This window comes from Pyrus communis, chromosome 6 (genome assembly GCF_041283825.1).
Source record: "Pyrus communis isolate YQ-2024b chromosome 6, ASM4128382v1, whole genome shotgun sequence".
NCBI lineage: Eukaryota > Viridiplantae > Streptophyta > Magnoliopsida > Rosales > Rosaceae > Pyrus > Pyrus communis.
The window spans coordinates 5,292,339-5,313,791 of NC_142570.1; the positions used below are offsets into that span (position 1 = coordinate 5,292,339).

At 37.7% G+C, this 21,453-nt stretch overlaps 5 protein-coding genes across 5 annotated transcripts; 2 read left to right on the forward strand and 3 right to left on the reverse strand.

Annotated features, from left to right (window-relative positions):
- Window positions 1-2,643: 2,643 nt before the first annotated feature.
- LOC137711504 (flavonol sulfotransferase-like) lies at window positions 2,644-3,995 on the reverse strand. The gene has a single exon (XM_068450742.2). It carries the CDS (start codon window positions 3,940-3,942, stop codon window positions 2,731-2,733), a length of 1,212 nt encoding a protein of 403 aa, XP_068306843.2. The 5' UTR covers window positions 3,943-3,995; the 3' UTR covers window positions 2,644-2,730.
- A 4,711-nt stretch (window positions 3,996-8,706) lies between these two features.
- On the forward strand, window positions 8,707-13,633 carry LOC137710869 (uncharacterized). The gene is made up of 12 exons (XM_068450022.2): window positions 8,707-9,309; window positions 9,491-9,619; window positions 10,411-10,605; window positions 11,008-11,055; window positions 11,128-11,256; window positions 11,362-11,486; window positions 11,625-11,735; window positions 12,087-12,195; window positions 12,363-12,481; window positions 12,785-12,938; window positions 13,111-13,255; window positions 13,393-13,633. The coding sequence occupies exons 1-12, from the start codon at window positions 9,187-9,189 to the stop codon at window positions 13,452-13,454; spliced, it is 1,449 nt and encodes a 482-aa protein (XP_068306123.2). The 5' UTR covers window positions 8,707-9,186; the 3' UTR covers window positions 13,455-13,633.
- A 530-nt stretch (window positions 13,634-14,163) lies between these two features.
- On the forward strand, window positions 14,164-15,608 carry LOC148696154 (uncharacterized). Its single transcript, XM_088695573.1, has 2 exons — window positions 14,164-14,437; window positions 14,941-15,608. The coding sequence occupies exons 1-2, from the start codon at window positions 14,344-14,346 to the stop codon at window positions 15,417-15,419; spliced, it is 573 nt and encodes a 190-aa protein (XP_088551699.1). The 5' UTR covers window positions 14,164-14,343; the 3' UTR covers window positions 15,420-15,608.
- Window positions 15,609-15,632: 24 nt separating this feature from the next.
- On the reverse strand, window positions 15,633-17,689 carry LOC137711308 (nucleoside diphosphate kinase 2, chloroplastic). Its single transcript, XM_068450536.2, has 7 exons — window positions 17,389-17,689; window positions 17,211-17,267; window positions 16,828-16,914; window positions 16,473-16,553; window positions 16,161-16,273; window positions 15,976-16,025; window positions 15,633-15,864 (listed from the first exon to the last, which is right to left on the reverse strand). Exons 1-7 carry the CDS (start codon window positions 17,626-17,628, stop codon window positions 15,797-15,799), a joined length of 696 nt encoding a protein of 231 aa, XP_068306637.2. The 5' UTR covers window positions 17,629-17,689; the 3' UTR covers window positions 15,633-15,796.
- Window positions 17,690-19,460: 1,771 nt separating this feature from the next.
- LOC137709897 (GRAS family protein RAD1-like) lies at window positions 19,461-21,050 on the reverse strand. Its single transcript, XM_068448878.2, has one exon. The coding sequence runs from the start codon at window positions 21,048-21,050 to the stop codon at window positions 19,461-19,463; it is 1,590 nt and encodes a 529-aa protein (XP_068304979.2).
- Between the last annotated feature and the right edge of the window lie 403 nt (window positions 21,051-21,453).

The window sequence follows — 21,453 nt, forward strand, 5'->3', positions numbered from 1 at the left end:
AAAAATTAGTATCTGGTCTCTATTTACTAATGTTTCTTGACTGAGATCTTATTAATTGTTAAATTTTAATGAAAGTCACTCTTATTAATGTACTAATGAGTCAATTACATAATTATTAAAAATAAAAATTAGTAATTGATTTAGGGTTTTAATACTCATACCTTCATTAAACTCCTAATTACTTTTCAATTCAAAACATTTTCAAAATTAAATTAAAATAAGTTTGTACTTATTCATTTTTTATAAAAATATTTTTCAAATTTTTAATCTTAAATGTACACATTCATATAATATTTCAATTTTTAATCTTAAATAAGTTTGTATTGCATCTCTAACGACCTATATAGGTATACCAGAAACCATTTGGCAAGTCAAGGGACCCTGATCATCCTGGCATCGAACTATTCTTCCATAGGACCTTCCCTACAGTATCGTCATAAAATGCATAGGATACACACACACACGAGTAATTCAAAGGAAAAATAAAAATATTTGATAGGATCATTTTCGGAAACATAAAATGTGAGGAAAAAAAATGTTATGACTTCCCTACAACGTAAATGGAAATGTAAGACAGGATCCTATTCTGAGAGCTCATGTCATGTAGACTAATCTTATAAACGAATGCTATACAAAATCGATCCGTTAAGCTATTTTTTTCTAACCTATATTTTAAACTTATATGGGGTACATTATTTTTCTTTGATTTAAGAATGTTCCGTGTCAAGTTTAATCGAAGAATTTACCAAAATTATTAAGCCTAGAATCTATTATTTTGGTTTTGAAAAATGTATCTATATTTTGGTACAATAATTTTTTTATTTTTTACAAATGTACCCATGTTTCTGGCACTCAAAAAATTTCCCAAAGTGAAGATGACGAGGGAGGGTTCGGCGATTTGTGAAAACTTAAGAAATTTTAATTATGGGGAAGGCAAACCATTGCATCATAATCCCTTTTACACACGCATATACATAATAATACTCGATCATAAATTGCATCTAGCTAGTTGACACACACATATTGAATAATATATACATGATTAATCTAAAATGGCAACACGAAAGTGACTCCTTGTTATTCTTTATAAAGCAATGCTAGATAAACTAAATCTGCAAATTAGATAATGTGTCATCAATTAAAAATAAGTACATTAATCAACACTTAAGTAATAATCCAATCATCAACTTATGTCATTAAATTTACAAAATTTGATCTCCTTAACATTACTTTATTCACATAGTGGTACCACTCGATCGTAATTAATATGCCAAGTTTATTGTTAAATTGAGTAAAGAGAAGCACAATACACAAGTACTTAAGAAATAATTTTTAGGGCTAGCTATGGATTAGCATATGTCAATGCAGAACCACTGAACCTCTCATCTATGATCTGATCCATACGTTTTGCCATGTCATCAGTGATGAAGTTCTTCCAATCGCCAACTTGGCCTTTCCTGAAGAAGTCACTGTTCTCAAAGACAATATTGGCTTTAACAAAGTATTGCGTCGTGGAGGTTAAAACTAATCATGTTTTGTTTCGTGTGCAAGAATAATCTTTTAATGATTACCTATATAAAAAATATTTACTTTGATAAATTGATCATGAGAAATATTGTAGAGTAACTAGAGGTTACCAAGATATTAATTACTGCCTCTTTGATTGTTTACTCGTCTTGTTTAGAAAAATTGTACAAATGTGATATAAAAAAAAGTGATAAAGTAACATTTTTATCTTGTTTGTACTCAAACTTTAAAATTATATACACTAAAACTTAGAGACCGGCCCTATTCATTAATAGTGGAAGGCTGGAAATGCCTTTGGGTTTTTCCGGGCTTGCCGTGCTGTTTCCTATTATTCTACAGTAAAATGTCGAGGCTTGCTCATGCTGGGCCGGTGTTTTCGAGTGCCCAAATTGCACTTTCGTTGCTTTCGATTTTTGTTTGTTTTTTCTCATTGCTATAGTGAAAACGTCAGAATTGTCCATGCCAGGTTTCGATCATCGTGGATTGCTCTTTTGGGGCTGTGTTCTTTCACCTTTCTTTCCGTTTCTTATTTCAATCAGTCTTTATCTTTCGCTCTCAAGCTTTGTTTTCGTTGGTTCTCAACTCTGTGCTTTGGTTTGTGGCGAATCTGTGTTTTGTCCTTCTCAACCGTTGTCTTCTGCAGTTCACAACTCTTTCCTTCCTCGGAGAACCTTGCAGTCTGTGAGTTTTTTTTTTTTTTCAGATTTTTATCTAGCTTTCGAAACAAAGTTTTCTTCTGTTCCGGACTTCTCTCCTTGCAGCTTTCCGATGCTAATTAACTGGGTCAGTTCCCTCGATGATCGTCGTTCAACAAGTGGTGCATGCATTTTCCTTGGTCCCAACCTCCTCGCATGGACCGCCAAAAAGCAATACACCGTGGGAGCGGGGATGAGGGAGGGTTCCGCGATTTGTGAAAACGTATAAAAATATCAATTATGGAGAAAGCAAATCCTTGCATCATAATCCCATTTACACACACATGTGCATAATACTACTCGATCATAAAATGCGAATTAGCTAGTTGACTAGACACGCATATTGATATATACACATGATTTATCTGAAACGGCAACACGAAAGTGAATCCTTGTTATTATTCATAGTGGTACCGCTCGATCATAATTAATATGCCAAGTTTATTGTTAAATTGACCAAAGAGAAGCACAGTACATAAGTGATTAAGCAAATAATTTTTAAGGCTAGCTATAGATTAGCAAATGTCAATCCAGAACCACTGAACCTCTCATCTATGATCTGATCCATACGTTTTGCCATATCATCAGTGAAGAAGTTCTTCCAATCCCCAACTTGGCCTTTCCTGAAGAAGTCACTGTTCTCGAAGACAATATTGGCTTTAACAAAGTACTGTTGCGTCCGGGAGGTTTTATTTACCTCCAAGCTGCTCAGATTCTCAAAACTACAAAGCTTTATGATCTGCTGCACCAACCCTTTGCTCTCCTCCTCCTCTGAAAAAGGTTGACCCAAGAACTCAGCCAATCTCTTCACATTAGCAGATGGCTCCTTCCTGAGATCCTCATATTTTAAGAACAAAACTTTCTCTGGCATTTCCAAGCTTGCTTTCCAAAACCCTAGCACATGGTCCCAATAGGGCCCGTACGGGTAGACTCCGCGGCAGAAAAGCTCAAATGCTTCTTCTATTGATAAGGGTGCAAGTGCTGTGTTTACTGGTTTAACTTTGTTCCCGAACTTCCATAAAGAAATGAATGCATCTTTAGGGTTGCGGCAAACGTAAACGAATTTTGACAGACAATAAGCATTATTAGAAGTAGTCACAGATTTTGGTAACAAAGAGTAAGGCAGGTGGGTCGCAAAGAGTTGAGTAGTGCTTGTAGGCGGAACATAATTATTAATCATACCATCACCACTGTCACGATCGTCGTGATCATGATCAAGTGAGGATACAGGACGGCTGTGATCATGGTTTGCAAGCATGTTATCCATCTCCAAGAAAGGAAAACAATCGTGGGGCCCAGTTGTGAGCAAGGGATGATGAGGAGAAGCAGGATCATAGAGGCTTCTGTTGAGTGTAGCGAACATGAGTGCTCTAAGCCACGTCGTACCTGATTTCGGAATTGTGGCCAAGAAGCATATGGGCGACGACCCATGGGCGGCGCTGGTAGAACTTCCGGTTGTTTGGAATAAGTTGAAATGGTGTTGAAGCTGCACAGCTGCTTTTAAGGCATAGGTAGGGGTTAGCCAGACCCCTTTGTACTGAACCAAGTGTTCAGTGATCCAACCCTTCTCTTTCGGAAGATTTGGCAGCATTTCTCTACATATTTCGGCATCAATTTTCCGGTAGGCTTCCCCATCTTCCTTCTCCTCAATATAATTGGTTTTAGGAACAATATTTTGGCATGACTTAGATAAAGGTTGGGACGTCGAAGCTGAAGACATTTGGGGGATAATGGAGGATATCAAGGCTTAGAAGCCTTACATATACTCTAATATATAGCCGTGATTATAATATAATGACGTGATTATAATATAAGTAATGATTTTGATAAATAAATAAATATATATATATATTATAATCTATAGCTATAAGTACTTAAGTAGTGACTAAAATATAAATTTAATATTAAAGAGATTAAATTAGTATATAAAATTATAATATTGTCAATATAAATAAGTACATTTATCAACATTTAATCTGAAAAATTTATCTATAAATTATACCTCTGTAGCATTAAGAGAATTGTTATTGACACTCTAAAAAGTTCATTCTATACTTCAAACTTTCTATATTTGAAAAGAAAAATATATTTGTAAGAAGTATAAAATAAGATTTTTAAAGTAATAATAACACTTTTCTATCCAAATTATAATTATAAAGGTCCAGCCGGACTCGCTTACCACGTGTATGTTGATTTAATTGCCTTCATTTTTGGGTCCCGATATTAATATAATTTAAAGGAGGATGCCAGACGGACTGGCTTACCTGTATTTGCCTTCAATTGCCTTCATTCTTTGTTCCCACTATTCGAGTGTATTTGCCTTCAATAGCCTAGACTCTTGGGTCCCACTATTAATATATTTACAAAAGAGAAAGCTAGCTAGCTAGCTAGACTCACCATGTATATTTGGAAAAGGAAGCCTCTTCATATTCCAATCCTTATCCTCTTCAGATTCCAATCCTTTCGATCCATCAATTTGAATTGTTAAAATTTAATTTAACAATAAAAAATAAAAACTTTATTAATTATTATAATAATTTTAACCGTTTCATTAAATTTTAAACATTTGGATTGATGTACGGTGGAAGAGGTCCGAGTATTTAAGAATTTAATTGCCTTCATTCTAGGGTCCCACTATTAATATAATTTTAAAAATTATAATTTAAAACGATATTTCTCTCTCTTGTCTGCTATTCCTCACCATCTCTCCTCCCCACTTTCTCTCCATGCAGATGAAACCCAGAAAGTTGTGAAAAATTTCTGGTTCCTTCCATCTCTGAAAATTTCTGGTTAGAATATCTTCAAAAGAGATATTAAAATATCAAAATCAATAATAACGATAAAAAATGACAGCATCGATGTTTTTTATCCGAGAAATCAAATTTAATATGGCATGACATGTAATAGCAGTTTTTCCCGTTCAAATATTTTTTAATTCATCCAAATCGGGCAAAGAGAGTTTGTAAAATTTCTTCACCTTGTCGTTTACATTTTCTTTTAATTTTATATTTTGGGTTGTAGGAAATGAATAGATATGGATGTTCGTCCCCAGTTCCTCGAAAGAAAGAGAAACTATACATATGCAAGCTCCTCATAATGGGATTCTCCATGCGTAAAACTTCGGCTCCTCATTTTTCTACCAACTTCTGTACATATAACTTTGTTCCATCTGAGCCATCTACCAATTAGAGACCTTAATCCTCGAACATGCCTTCATCTTTGCGAGACTCATCTGCACTAAAAAATTGTTACTGGGTTTTGAGAATTATTGCAGCTAAAAAAGAGCGCGAGGCTGTTAATCTTAGCTAAAAAAATTATCGTTATTTTTTTAAATGCGATAGTAATCTTCACTAATTTTTTATTTTTATTTTTTGTGTTCTAAGATCAATTTCTTTGTAGTGCAATCATCGTATAAAATAACCATTGCAGCTAAAAATGAGCGCGACGACGTTAAACCCGACTAACTTCAGAAGATGGCAAGGTGTATTTGATATGGATGACTCAACATTGAAGGTTTGGACCACGATGTCTTTGCTTGCAAGGAAAACTCTAATAGATAGGACTAATGGTATTTATACTATATTTTTATACCACCTGAGATGGTATCTGATGTGGATAACCATATCATTTGAAAAATTTGCAAAACCCAAGGAAATGAAGAATAAAGACTTCTCGTATACCACGATCATCATTTAATTAACTAATTTTTCTTAATTATTAGTATTGACCCTAAAAACTACCAAGCTTACGTGGGGCACATGTTGAGTAATTAATAAGCTAATTACGTCCTTCAATTGTACGGGAGGCGTGCCAACTCGTCGGCCGAGGAGTAAAATGTGTTGATGTTGCGCCTTGCGATTGCGGCCGAGGAAGGAACCGCCTCGGCCTTCGGGTTTTAGAGCCTGAAAACAAGGCTACTAGTTTTGCGAAGTTCAATATCAAATTCGGCTTTCAATATGTCGAATGTAATAACTTGTAACACCTCACTTCACCAAGATGGCTAATGAGATGACCTCTGCCAATAAGGATTTGAAAATCCTTTTCGACCGTGACTTGGATAGATAACCAATCGGCCTCGACGCAGTGCTGTTTATCCAAACTGAAGATGCTCCAGGAACGGCTGATTCTATGACAACAGTGCTGTTTATCCAAACTGAAGATGTCACCGGTTGCCTTAACAGCGCTGTTTATTCAAACTGAAGGTGTGTTGGCGGAAAAAGAAAATAAAAAAAATCTCAAGAGTTTTGAGAGGCTTGCGCAGGGCAATTTGTGTGTTGAATTGAAGAGCTCGAAATGTTGCACGGTGTCTTGTATTTATAGGACCAGTACGCACTGATTGATAAGCTAATAAAGATTACCATGCTATTAAAACTCTTCCACTGACTTAAGCCTCTGATAAGCCCTACTGCTCCCAAGACTCTAAACTTAGTAAAAAATGCAACCAAATTTGATCCTTATGCTTAGTCTTATCATAGCGAACCCCAATATAACTTGCATGCTTAATTAGACTTGAACAAATAATGTTTATCTAAACAACCACCAATTATATACATACATACATACATATATATATATATATATAATTATAGGATTGTGATTTTTATACGCCCTTAACTACTCCCTATTTTTTAATACTTAATTGGTATCCTACTATTTAATCTTCCATATATACCCCTTCCTATTTAATCTTTCATTAATTACCATAAAAAAGTACGAAGGATACATATGGAAGATTAAATAGTAGGATACCAATTAAGTATTAAAAAAATAAGAAAAAGTGTGGAAAAAATAGTTAAGGGTACGTGAAAATTCCGCTGGATCCCAAGGATCCTTTTCCTTGTTATGTAGGCTTTTTTTTTTCTTCTACTGGAATATCACTGGCCACGTAATTTATTGACATGGGGGGTTCTACGTTACCAAAATCATATTGGTACTACATAAAGAGCAATTCTATAAAATTTGGTCTTTCTTCGTTGTGAGACTTTGACTGCTAAGAAGAACACAACTTTTAAAGTAAATTTGTATACTAAATAATGTGGTGGTAGATGATTAGATTATTATTTAAACGTTGATTGACTTGCTTATTTTATATTCATAACACATCATTTTGTTTAAAATTTTGATATTCCTAGTATTACCTATTTATTAATTAAACCACACTTGAAAGCATGCGCACTCACATTTTAAGTATACTGATTGCTCGTTCGAAATCTTTTGACATGGCAACCCGCTAAGGCAAATTTTGTTGTCGTTGTTGGAATAGATGTTTTATTTGAACATCATAAGATAATATTAAGCCCAACCAAGATTATTACGAACAAAAGCTGCGTCTTTGAAAGACATGTTGCATGAAGTATTCACAAGGAAACCCAAAAAAAGAAGAGACACAAACTTTCTCAATGGATAAGATGTCGGGTTTTTACGTATGTGTCTGGGTTCGAAATTTCACATTCTCTAAATTAATGTAATAGTTTCAAACCCTCTAATAATAATAGTTATTTTTTATTATTGGAAGTGTTCGATAGTGTTTTGTGATTAATGAAACTAGAAATCCATAGAGATTAAACCTATCAAATTTTGTTGGAAAATTTCCAATTTACACTGTACTGACTTGGTTCAATCTCTATATGAAGAGTGCATAGCCAAAATTTCAGTTTTTGGATTTATATTTGCTGCACTTTATTTTTAGGACAAGTAAATCTTTCAAACAAAACCCAATTAGGACAAGCAAGGGTAAAACAACTTATATCAATTCAGCACCACACAGATTGTCGAATGATAACATCCGTACAATTATATAACTAATGGACTGGTAGTCATATGATCATCATTTGGGCACAACTGAGTCCACATATACCAAACCAACCCAAAAACAAGGAAACAGATAGCCAACAAAAGGCACAACTGAATCCCCAAGCCCAAAAAAATATAAAGGGCAGCCCAAACCCTATACAACATAAAAAAAAACCCAAATACAAGAAAACCCCTAATCAGCAAGTGTGGTGCTATCCATATACACATTTTTACCTCTTACACACTTCTCTTAAATTTTGGCTGTCATATTGAATGAATTGAAGAAGGGCAATGAACAAATATTAACGACGGTGTGTGAAAGATAAAAAGAGGTGTGTGAATAACACTGCCCTCTATAATATCATATCAATGCACATCTCGTCACTATCAATGGTGAGGGAGGGGTGTAGGGTTAGTATGTTAGGTCTAGGGTACGAAATTTTTTAATGTAACCAAAGAGTGTGATGCTAAAGAGGGTTCACCAATACAAGTCGGTCTCACTTGTATTACAAACATGGTTTATATAGTTTACAGAATATGATTTCTGTAAATATTTTTCAACAAAAGAAAAAAAGACATAGCCCTGGACCACCACAATCAATCGCTCTTGCCACAACGATGAAGCCACCGGCCGCGGCCAGCAAAAAGCCCAACCTAACATCAAAACCAAAGATAAAGATTTCTTTTTGGTAACGTGCAAGGGTTTCAAACTATATTCTTAGTATTAACTCGTATTCACTCTTTCTTACCACTTGAGCTAAACTGCTAACACTTTTAGACAATATCAAATCTCGACCAAATATCCTTCGTCATCCCCAAAAAGTTGGCAAATATTCGGTCACACGACAAAAGAACAAAGAGTTTGCTATCAATCATCAAAGCATCCAAAGCGAAACGAGCCTTACAAGCCAAGCAATTGTGAACCTTCCTAATCGTGTCACCACTCGACTCAGCCACATTCACACACTCACCACCCCCCCAAAACAAAAAACTCACCGATATCGATTCGTGACTTCCCCCAAGTTCTGATTTTTGAGCCGAACCCATCAACAATGCCTCGATTGCATGCTAATTACTCTGTTTAATCTGCCCATTTGATTGGAATTTTAGGATTTTAAGCAAAATTGAAAGAAACCCAATTGCGATAAGAACAAGAGAAGCTCAGAGAGCTATGCTTCCTCTGCCTCCCATTGATCTCAAAGATGTTCAGCAGAAGCTCGCCACCCATTTCAGGCCATGGCAGCGTTCCTTTCAGTTCTGGGTTCGAGCTGTTGATATCTACACTGGCTACAAGGTCCCCAGACCTCTCTCTCTACATACACACACACACACACACATATATAGATATTTATACATATGTGTGTGTGTGTGTATTTGTATGTATGTTTGTGGGTGCACGCGTGAAATCTTTGAGAATTGCAGTGCCTGGTGATAGATATTGATTTGATGGTTTTTTCTTTGTTTGGTTTTGATAGGCGTTTCAGCTGAGAGTGAGTTTGGTGAAGGATGCGAAGAAGCAAGAGGAAATGTGGGAGAGGCAGCATGAATTTGCAGCTGAGAAGATATATGCAATGTGCTCGGACCTTGGCGGTTTCTTCCTCAAGGTGTTCGATGAATTTACTGTTTTAATTTTTCGTATGGATTCCTTCATTCCTTGCCCTTGTGCCACTGGATTTAATTTTAGGGGGGCGGAATCGGGAAATCACTTGGATTATGTGTTTTGTATTGAAAACTGGATGTTTGTGTATGATTAGAAAAGTTAAAGAGTCATGCTTTATCAATTGCTTCTTGTTGCAGTGCATTTTAGACTGTCAACTAGGACTTAGAGTGGGTCCAAGTTGGGGAGTGATCTAGCTTGGTAGTACCGCATTCACCCACATACACACGGGATTGTAGTGGGTCACCCATAACCGGGCTACGTCCTCTGTAGTATGTTGTAGTGTATTTGAGGATACATAGACATATTACATGGGAGAGGCATCAGATAAGAGCCTTTCTACAGAGAATTTGGGAGAGAAGAACAGTGCAAACGAAGGTGAGGAAAGCCTCCCTGGCTGCCTCTACGGCAGTTCCTTTTGTAGGCTTCTAAACTTCTTAAGTTGGTTCCAACATGTGGACACAATGTAAGGGTAATGTGGCCTAATAGAAACCACTCAGTAAATATCAATGGTCAAGGTTCTCCCTTGGTTGGTGGATCCTGGTGAGGCCCAATATGGTATAAACACTTGTTGTTCGTTTCGATTTGATTTCCAATTGGTTTCCAGATTAGGGTAGTTACTAGTTATCAGTGAACATATTGGTTTTAAAGAACCTTGGAATTCATCATTGGTGGTTTTTGGTTTTTGTAATTTTTGTGCTGAATACTGAGTTACTTCTTGAATGGGGTTTCAATTAGGTTGCCCAAATTGTCGGGAAGCCAGACTTGGCCCCAGCTGCATGGGTGAAAAGGCTTGTTACATTGTGTGATCACGCTCCTGCAACCCCATTTGATGCTGTGCAACTTATGTTGGAGATGGAGTTGGGTCGAAGTGTTGGCGAAGTGTTTGAAAGATTCGATGTGGATCCTCTTGGCTCTGCCTCAATTGCACAGGTATTTCTATTTATGAGTAATTTCTGGATTGCTAAAATTGCCACAGTAGAAGTTACAGTAGTAATTTGAAATTGCAAGTTAATATACTTGGCTAGTATCAGTATCAAGTTTTTAATTAAGAGAAACTTTCTGAAAGCAGACATGACTTGATGTTGATATTGTTCTTCTATAAGTATGTAATTTGCATCTAGAGCATTAATACTTAAGATTTTTGGTCAGATTAAGGAACAATTCGTCAAATTTCAGAGTTCTTGTTGGAATTTATAGTTATCTTTTTATTTGCATTTAATGCCTTTTTGGGCTAGCTGTTTTGTATCGGAGGCAACTATTCTGGAAACGGTATTAAAATGGTTGTGGAAGCATATACATTTTTACCTGATACGTGTTTTATGCTCAAACTAGGTTCACCGAGCAAGATTGAGAGGTGATAAAACTGATGTTGTTGTCAAGGTGAGGGAACTTAGAAAACTCTGTGGCTACTTTATGTTCTGTGAAATTCTGATTTCTTTTGGGCTATAACAGGTGCAACATCCTGGAGTTCAGGACCTAATGATGACAGATATCCATAACGTCCAAGCCTTCGCTTTATACATGCAAAAGACAGATATCAAATTTGATCTATACTCTGTAACTAAGGAAATGGAGAAACAGGTATCTAATACACACAGATTGTGAAATCATTCGTATGATAGATTATATCTGAAATACAATCATCAAAATCTGGAGAATAACTATCTTCGATGTTTCCATTTTAAGATTGGATACGAATTTGATTTCGTGAGGGAGGCTGATGCTATGGAAAAGATTAGACGTTTTTTGTATGAGAATAACAAAAGGAGTCCTGTTTTGGTGCCACGACTTATACGTGATATGGTCACTAGGTATGTAATGTTGCACCCCATTTTCTTTCCCTACCAATAATGATGCATTTGATGGTTTTTCCTTGTCAAATCGTTGCACCATTTATTTGTGGGTGCTGTAAGTCTTGTGATCTGATCAAGTGTTCTTTGTTTGGTTAGGAGAGTCTTAGTTATGGAATATATTGATGGAACCCCAATCCTGAACCTCGGTGATGAAATTGCGAAAAGAGGCATAAACCCTGGTGGTAAGATTGCAGCAGCCGCAAAGAAGTAAGCATATCCGTCCAGAGTTTGCTGAATTGTTTATCTACATGTGTATGTTATAAAATTGCATTTAATTGTCAATAAAGTGTTATTTATTTATTTTCATTAATTGTTTTACGTATTTCTTCAAAAATTAGATATTCAAACTTTCATGTATTTTATTAGGAAGGGCCCCTTTGGTCAATTCAATACCTTAACTTTCCCCTTCTTTTGCAAACTGATTTCGTATATGAAGATTCTGAGAAAGTTCTCTGTTCTAGCTTTTCGAGAAAAAAATTCATGTTTGTCTTTTTATTAGCTAGTTTGTTCTCTCATAAGGAATGGAGAAGGACAATGATCTGTTTTCTAAATATGCAGGAAAATCCTTCAAAGCTTGACGCTAGCATATGGACAAATGATTTTGAAGACTGGTTTCTTCCATGCAGATCCTCATCCAGGAAATATTCTAATCTGTAAAGGCTCGGAGGTAAATGACCAACTTAAATTTGTAGGAAAATCTTTCATATTTTATGCTTTTTCTCCAGGAAAGCTACATACTTTTGTCTTTCTAGTTAATAACTTACATTGTAGATAAGATTTCCTTTAATTTGAACGGTTAGCTAATTCAGAATTTGTACAATTCTTGCAAGTTAGGTTGCCTTGCTGGACTATGGCCAAGTGAAAGATCTACCCAATGAGTTGAGACTTGGTTATGCTAACCTTGTTCTTGCCATTGCTGACGGTGACCCTATTAGAGCATCAGAGAGCTACAGGTAATTAATAACTTCACCGTTGTTGTTATACTTATTATAAATGGGAATAAGTAGCCAACAAGGCAAAAGAAACTAAGGCTAATATACAAGCTGCAAACTGCACGCAAGTGCATGTGAGTGTAAGGCTCATGGAGATAGAATCGCAATAAAGAAAATAGTTGAATTGCTGTGCTCATCTTGCATATATGAAACATGGGACTAAGTAAAAAAATTGACCTCTTTTCATTTTTCAATCTCAGTTTAATAAGGTGCTTTCCCGGTTGACTGTGTATGCACATTGTACTAATTTATTCCTCTTTACAGGGAGCTTGGCATAGAAACCTTAAGCAAATGTGAAAATGAACAGCATGAAATGTTGAAGTTGGCACAGACAATGTTTGACACAAAATTACCCCTCGGAGTGACGATGCTGCAACCTTTTTCAGACGAGTCTTCAATTAAAAAAATTGCGGTTCAGGTATCCCTAGATTCCATATTTTCATCGACTCCTTAATTCACATCATTTCATTACTTTGGTTATCAGCTAGTAAAGGCATTAATTTGTTCTGTCTTACTCTAATGTCTTGTGTTTCCTAATTTACAAGCGATTTTTTACTTGCTGTTTCCCCTATTGTCCCTACCTCTTGTAGGGTTTTCCAGAGGAGTTGTTTTCTGTACTTCGGACAGTGCATCTCCTGAGAGGACTTAGCGTCGGTTTGGGAATCAACTACTCATGCGCGGAACAATGGAGACCAATTGCAGAAGAAGCTTTGTTCCGTGCTGGGAGGTTAAAAGGTAGCCTTTCCAAACTCCATATTCTTGTGCTAACCCGTCATGAGGAAGCATGTTCACGGAATCGCTCTTATTTCAATGTTTGAATACTACCCCTTGGGTTGTATTCTGATGTCTCTTTCATTCACATTCTCTACCAGGTAGGCCTATCAAAGCCAGAGGTCGTAGGCGCGGTTTATCGAGGTTATTCAGGAGAGACTGATTATCTTGTAAGAAGAGGCAGCCTTTTACTGATATAGTGATAGTGTTTTTCCTAATTGTGTGATTAATGTTAAACGTAAAGGACGAAAATTCAATTCATCCAATGGTGTATATTCTGTATTCGTTATGTAATTATGCTCTCACTTCTATTCTACGTGTAATTATGGTTAGTTGCGACAATCGTCCATGAACTCATGCCCCTGTTCCATATTGGTCCTTCAATTGCGTCACGGGTCTCACTTGAGTCATTTCATCACACACTTTCATCTGTTTTGATCATTTTAGCTCTCAAATGGAGATGGAATGACTGATGACACGTGACGCAATTGGAAGGGCTATATATTTTGCAAATTGAATTGAAACACCAAAGTAGAATGCGGGTATAAGTTTAGAGACCACTACCGTAATTAACCCTAAATCATAATAAAACTACTAAAAACCGCTTTACTCTAATTTTATCTTCTAAAAATAAAAACACATTCATCCTCGCTACCCCAAGGCAATCCAAACAAAAGCACAACGGAGCAACTGCGTGTGCCGTATGGTGTATAGTTGCAAGCAAATGGTTGAAATGGAAACATGTTTCGATCTAATAACATTCTCCTTAGTTGTGAATAAGAGGTCTCGTGTCCGACATCCCACCTCTCAAATCCTTAGGATCTTTGTAATTATAAAATAAAATAAGAAAATTGCCAAGGGTCTGGCCCAGTCAATGCAGTCGGGCTCGCCCCAAAAAGAAAGAGTTCAAATCATGCTTCCCGCCATTCCTCTGTTTCTCCCGCGCCCTTCACTTCTACTTTCTCTCTCTCCTCAAAGTGAAGACCACACGATTCAGATCTGAGAGAGAGAGAGAGAGAGAGAGAGAGAGAGAGAGAGAGAGAGACTGAGAGATGTTTGGGAGGATAAGAGCGTCGTCTTGTCCGGCTGAGAGCTTGGAGAGACCGCCGTCCAAGATTCGTAAAGACGATTCTCTTTCTATATACGGTAACACCGCTGCTCCTCTTCCACCTATTACTGTCTTTTTTTTTCTTTTTTTTTTTATTCCGAATGATTTGCAGACGTATTTTCCATCGCGCTTGTTTCTGGGCACTGCCAACTGTTTGATAATTTGCTTCACTGACATTTTTCTTATGGAGTGTTGCAACCTCATAATCTTAGCAGAAATCTGTATTACATATTCGCCCACCGCGTTGTTTTTCCCTACTTAGTTCTTCAATCTGCACATGAAGCCATGTTTTGGTGACCGAGAATCTGAGATCCACCGTTGTTTGAAACCCAGCGATTCAATTCGATTTTTTTCCCTTTTCGGGCAAGCAAGTTCTTCATTTTGTATTGGTGTTTTAATTTACATGTAGCTACTAGCTAGCTAAGATTGTTACTTTGGAAGAATGCTTGGTGTATTGTTTGGAAAAAATTTTCACTTGGGTAACTATCTGCTAGGCCGCAAACGCGATCGTTGTCATTAATTTCCCTTTTCTTTGATGCAGAGTCTACACTTTTGAAGCTCAAATTAGGTTCTAAACGCAATTTAAGTCCATGCTCCAATGAGGTAGGGGAGACAGATGCCGGTTCTACTTCAAGCTCTCCCGATTCAGAGCCAATGAAGATAGACGCGAATTGTGCTTCTTCTGCTGGCACTTCACCGGGTTGTATTGAAGCCGCCAGCTCTCCTCAACAGGAGTTTATGACACTAGACACGGATTGTTCCTCACCAAGAAGTTCGACGAGTTTCAGTGATTGTCATTCGACAGGCACCTTGAAACAGCAACGGAGCACAGACGCTTCAGTTTTCTACCTCTTTTCAAAATTTAAGAGAGCTCAAGAAGCAATCTGCTCAACCTCTGGGGATACAACGATGACAGAGAATGCAAGTATTTCTCCAAGTTCTATCGGTTGCCAAACTTTTAACAGCACAGAACATTCGGAACAGGAATGTATGAACTCTTTACCTGCTAGTTGCGCCTAATTTCGCACTGGCGATTTGTCATGGTCTTTATCTACGTTGGTTGTAGAAGAAAATTGCAAACGGAGGGCATGATCGTGCCCGAGCAGTGTGAAGCCGATTTAGTATTATAACTTTATAAACCCAATTGAGGGATGAATAATGTTTATGTATGTGGAATTGTTTTGTAATTCATCATTTAATTTGAAAGAATGTGAAGGTACAACGCCGAAGGAATATGAAAAAAAATTCTTCAAGCTTCAAAATCACAGATTTAACAAGATAGTTTATGACGGGTTATTGAATCGTCTAAGATCACATACATAACCGACACAGAGATATAGGGGCTCAGCAAACTCTTTCAAAATCGTGTCCCTCGCTAGAACTGAGTTTCGGAGAAATCACTCCCTTAACCACGGTGCTTGAACTGGTGTCCACTGACATAATTCACCTTCTTTGAACCAGAGAGCTGCATCGTTCAAATAACAAATGAGACAAAGGAGTAGACGGGGTTGAAGATGAGAAATATCCATCAGAAAAGAGTAACGATGTGGAAAAAATATAAAAAAAGTAAGCCTACCTATTTCACGCTTTCCATTTTCAGGGCTGTCACTCCCATGAACCACGTTCCTGCCAAGATTTTCATACAAGATCTCTCCCCATTAGAGTCCACATACCATCAAGTGAAAATAAAAGAACTACTAGTGACCGGATGCAACTTAATAGACGTCAGTACTCAACTACCAAAACGTTAAAGAGCCCAACCTTCCTGTTTGAACAGCAAGATCCCCTCTTATAGTTCCCGGTTCAGCTTGTAGAGGATTTGTAGCCCCAATCAACTTACGTGCTGCAGCGACAACACCAACACCCTCCCATGCCTTGCTAGCATAACAACATGATCAGTATTGTTGTAAGAGAATACAGCTAAAATACAACGCCAACACCCTCCCATGCCTTGCTAGCATAACATCATGATCACTATTGTTGTAAGAGAATACAGCTAACATACACCTCGGATTCATTGGTTTCCATGTGACTCATACAAAATAGAGGAGAATTAGGATCAATCTTTCATACCATGCACACAACGGGGCCAGATACAATGTAGTCGATCAATTTGGGGAAGAACGACTTTCCCTTGAGATCCTTATAATGCTCCTGAAACAACAAATGTCACGCACATAAGGGCACACAGTCGAACCATACTAACTCTTCCATGAATACATAATGCTCTTGAACACTGTAAATGAGATTAAAATTGCGTGTATCTGAAGATTGATTGCAAAGAATGCATAAATCATACTAAATACAAGATTGAATCTCATCAATAGGTGCTTTAAAAAGTGACCACACAGAACTACCAGAATATCACAATGTACTTTCGAAAGCTTATTTCGGGTTTTCTATAAAGCAAAAAAGAACAGAGGCAAACCTCTGCCAAATCTTGGGGGCACTGGAAGAGCTTCAAGCCAGTCAGCTTAAATCCCTTCTTTTCAAACCTTGAGATTATCTCTCCAACCTAAAACAATTCACCCCATATCACACATACGGATAATACCATGAATACCAAGCTAAAATAAAAAACCCGAAAGGTCTTCCTCCTGTCCAGTCAATAAATTGGATTCACTTAAAGTTCAAGCTTTCGTTTTTTCAAAACCCCAGAAACTGAAAATTAAGAACACAAACAAAATTTCTGAAATTTCATAGCCGCCCCACGTTTTTCCAGCTACCAATTACCCCAACACAACATAGAGCCGTTAAAATTTGGCGAAGAAAAATACAAAAATACAAAGTTCGAGAATTGAATTCGCTTACAAGGCCACGTTGAACTCCATCAGGCTTCACCATTATGTACGTCTCATCAACTTGTTCCTGAAAAAACACAAAGCCGCCATTAAAATCCCAAAAATTCCAAGTAAGTTTTCACTAAATGGAAAATTAAACAATGGGTTTTCAACAATTTTGAAAAATATGAAGAGGGTAGGAGGCAAACCAGTGAAGCAACCAAGTGGGGAAGAAAGATGCGAGGTTTGGAGAGGGTTCTGGCATGGGGACGAGCTGGGAAATATGAGAAAAGATGGAGGCTTGAAGGGAATGCAGATAGTTGGTGGTGGTGGTGGGCGCGTAGGTTAGGCTTGTGGTGGGCGGAGGGTAAGCTGCTGCAGGTTCTTCTGCGTTGAAGGGATGAGGGAAAGCCTGGACTTGCTCCGCCAAACACTGCCACGGTTTCCATCCAGTCTCTCTGCTTCTCTCTTTCTCTATCCCTCCCTTCCTCCCTGCACGTGTTTATATAATCACTTTTTCAGGAAGCTTTAAGGGAATGAATCCCTATTTAAAAAAAAAAAATGATAACATCCTCTCAATCGTTAGATTTGGTTTTAATGACATCTTGTGGTTGAGATTCTATGGCCTATGATTTAATCTCAGTTACAGAATTTCATTAAAGTCAAATCTAATGATTAAGAAGGTGTCTGCATTTTTTTATAAAATAGAGATTCCTTCCTTTAAAGGATCCACACTTTTTCATAAGTAATTTACTTTTTACTTTTTGGTTAAAATAATTTCTGAAATTATATGAGAATTTATTGAGACGATAAGTATTGTTTTCTTTGCTAAGTCAAGAATTAGGTTGGATTACACTATAGTTAAACCGTTTTGATGAACAAGAAACCAAAAAATGAGTTAAGACTTGTGATATGCACCGTAATGGATAACATCCTCTCTTTCTACACTTTTTGTAAATATATACTAGGAGATGAGCACACATTATGTGTATGTAAACAACCACTCAACTCCTCTTACGTTATCCTCAAGCGCAACTGCTTAAGTTTATTCCAACTAATTCAAAAAACATCATGATTTCACTTACCTGTATGAAAAAATGATGGTGGGACAATTTCTCTTAATAAGTGCGTATTTTTTATCTTATGTAAATATTTCGATACAAAATTACTATTTTGCCCTTCTTATGCAAATATTGTGTATCAAAAGTGAGGGCAAAATAGGAAAAAAATTCAAAAGATACAAAATTACTATTTTGCCCTCCTCATGTCAACATTGTGTATTCAAAAGTGAGGGTAAAATTGGAAGAAAATGGGGCAAAAAGTTGACAAGCCCTCTTCTCTTAATAGAATAGAATAGAATTTCTCTTGTGAATATGCCTTTCAAATAATGCCAAGGCTTTAGGAGACTCATACACCTATGAGCTTTGAATTTTCGTATTTTATTAAAAAATGTTAAATAATATTTGTTGTATCAATAATGCTACAGACGTATGCGTTAATAATTAACCGGAATACATATTAGAATAAATCAGACTATGTTGATGTGAGTTAAATTTGGTATTCCAAACAATATTCTAACTTGACAACTTGTATATCAACTGAAGTTTAACATACTTTAATGTATGTGTGGTTTTCCTACTTGAAATCATTCTACCTGTGCATATTTCCCACTTTCCATTGATGTAAAGTTTAATTTCACCTACAAGTTCTGCAAAATGAGGAAGACAAATATGAAGAAAACTAGCAAATTGTATGTCCTTCAACATAATTATTTACTTGCTCTTAATTATTTTGGACATTAGATTACTAATAATCTAGCTCATTGTTCTACAAAATCTGAACTCTTTACATTGGAAATTTGAGATTGGCTTTAGAATAATTTTTGAGAGAGACTGAGTGGAACTTTCATAATTTCCATCACTAAGATTGTCACCTTTGATTATTAAAAAGAATGAAATAAATTGTAATTCATGTACAATTGAAATAATGTTAATCTCAGCCTAAATTAAATATCCACACGAAGGAGGCTATTTCCTCTTTATTCCATCTAAACAGCTCAACTTTGAAAGCCAAACTCACTTATTTTTCAACTGTTCCAACACAGTTTGCAGCCAATGACACAGAACACAAAGTAGTCACCCAAATCAGCTTTCCAAGATCCCTGGAATTGTTTTATTGGAATTTGGTGTGAAATGTGAGTTGGGATTTTTTTTGTACTTTTTTTTATTTTGGTTTTTTAACTGAATTTTGAGCTGCGATTTTGGAACCGAAAAATGTTTGATTAGCATTTCCAGCAGGAGGCAGCAACAATGGGCTTGGATTGCCAACCAAGAACCAAACAACCCTTCTCTTCCATGATAGTGTAGCCCTCACAGATCTTGATCTTTCCGAGCCACTGCTTTGCCTGAGCCAACATCTTAATCTGCGTAGCCTGAAACCCTGCACGGCTCATCCTCCGGCGCCACTGATCAACCCTCTCGTGCCTCTCCACCCTTGTCGGCCCCTCACAGCTAATTATGTTCTTAATCTCCTCAGCAAAGTAGAACTGCTCCATCTTCGCGCGCCTCGTGTCATATTTTGGCAGCATGGCATCGAGGGAGTCAAAGATTGCAGAGTAATAATGCAGTGCTTCCATAAACCTCCCCAAGAAAAATGGTCCATTGTGGCTTGAGTCTTGCTCCACAAGAACCAAGATTTTGGGCGAAAGCTCATGGATCATCTGCAGGACAGAATTGAGAGCTCCTCTGCTTTCTTTCACCACACAATGCAACTGAAGAATGCTATTGACAACAAGGACTTCACCATCATACATTTTGATGTCCTCCGGACGCAGGTTTTCCAAATTGCTTTCCACCACAGAAAACTCCAGGTTTATTCCCAAGCTTTCGGCATAGGCCTTGAGCTCTCCTCCAATGATTTGCAATCTGTCACCGCAAAGGCCAACCCCGGTTATTCTAAGGCGTGTAGGTGGCTGGCCTGTACGTGTGGCAAGGCTTTGGATCAAGCCTCGCCACTGGTCTCCATGTGGTAGACCAAGGGTCATCCCAAGGTCTACCACATGAACAAAACTCTCTCCCTCAAAGGCTTCCAATATTGATGAATTGGCCACAAAGTGACCAAACTGAATGTGGGGGCAAATCTCATAAACAAGGCGCAATGCCTCTTCCTTCTTGTCCAAGGCAAAGTCTTTCATGCTCATTGCGGACCCAATGAACCCTACTGCCCCGAGCGGTTGAACCAGGGCTAGGCGGTTGGCAAGGCCTTGGACAAAACATGATGCCACGCGCTGGAATGAAGAGCCAAAGACCAAAGCATTGGCCCGAAGCTCAGATAGTAACACGGAGGCATGTGACTTGTCGCGACAAGCAACAGCTTCAGCGCAAGCAATTAGGAGCTGAACAAGCCTCATCCCATCAGCAGTTCCGTCCTCCTCCGCTCCATTTTCCTTGGCATTGGACATAGCTGTTGCTGCCTCCTCAACAGCCTCAGCTGCAAGGTACCTTTGTGAGTAAGTCCAAATATGATCCCTGAAATGAAGCCTTGGCAAGGTCTTGAAGCTATTCGCGCTGCTGCTGCGGCTGAGGCCGATGTCAGTAATGCAACTACTTTCGCTTCCTCCACCACTATAGAGGCTGTTATGACTGTCGGAGATATTTATATTCCCTTTCAGCCTCTTATGGTCTCCGCTTTCATCCGAGTAAGGGAGGATAGAAACTGTAGCGCCCTCCTCCAGAAAGGGTGTGTATGGATAAGGATAGCAAGGCATGGCTGAGGCAGCAGAGTGAGTAATGAGATCAAGGACACTCCTTTTATTAGTCCTTTCATTATTGATCATGTACTCCTTAGGCAGGAATTTTCGGTTTGGCCCCATCTCTCATACCTATCCTTCTCTTCTCCCTCCTCTTTTCTCAAAATACATTCAATAAAGCCCTGAAAGACCCCAATCCCAAGCAGCAAGGACTTAAATAGCTAGCGATCTTCTTGTGATTTCGGATATTACAAGGGAGATTATAAAACTCGAACGAAGGGAAGAGTTAGGACAGATGGTGTCTACCTGCACAAAACATCAGAAAAACTCGTCAATAAACTTTACGGCAAAGACCTCTCCAAGGACAAGGCTTGTCTATGTATGTCACACTCCCATAATCTTGGATTTTATAGTTTGTTCCTCTCCTGGGAGGTAACTATGTTATCAGTAATCCAAACACCTTTTAGGGTTTGTCATTTTCTGCATTGTCTTATTCTCTGCGGCCTCCTGCCCATTGAACCTCCTT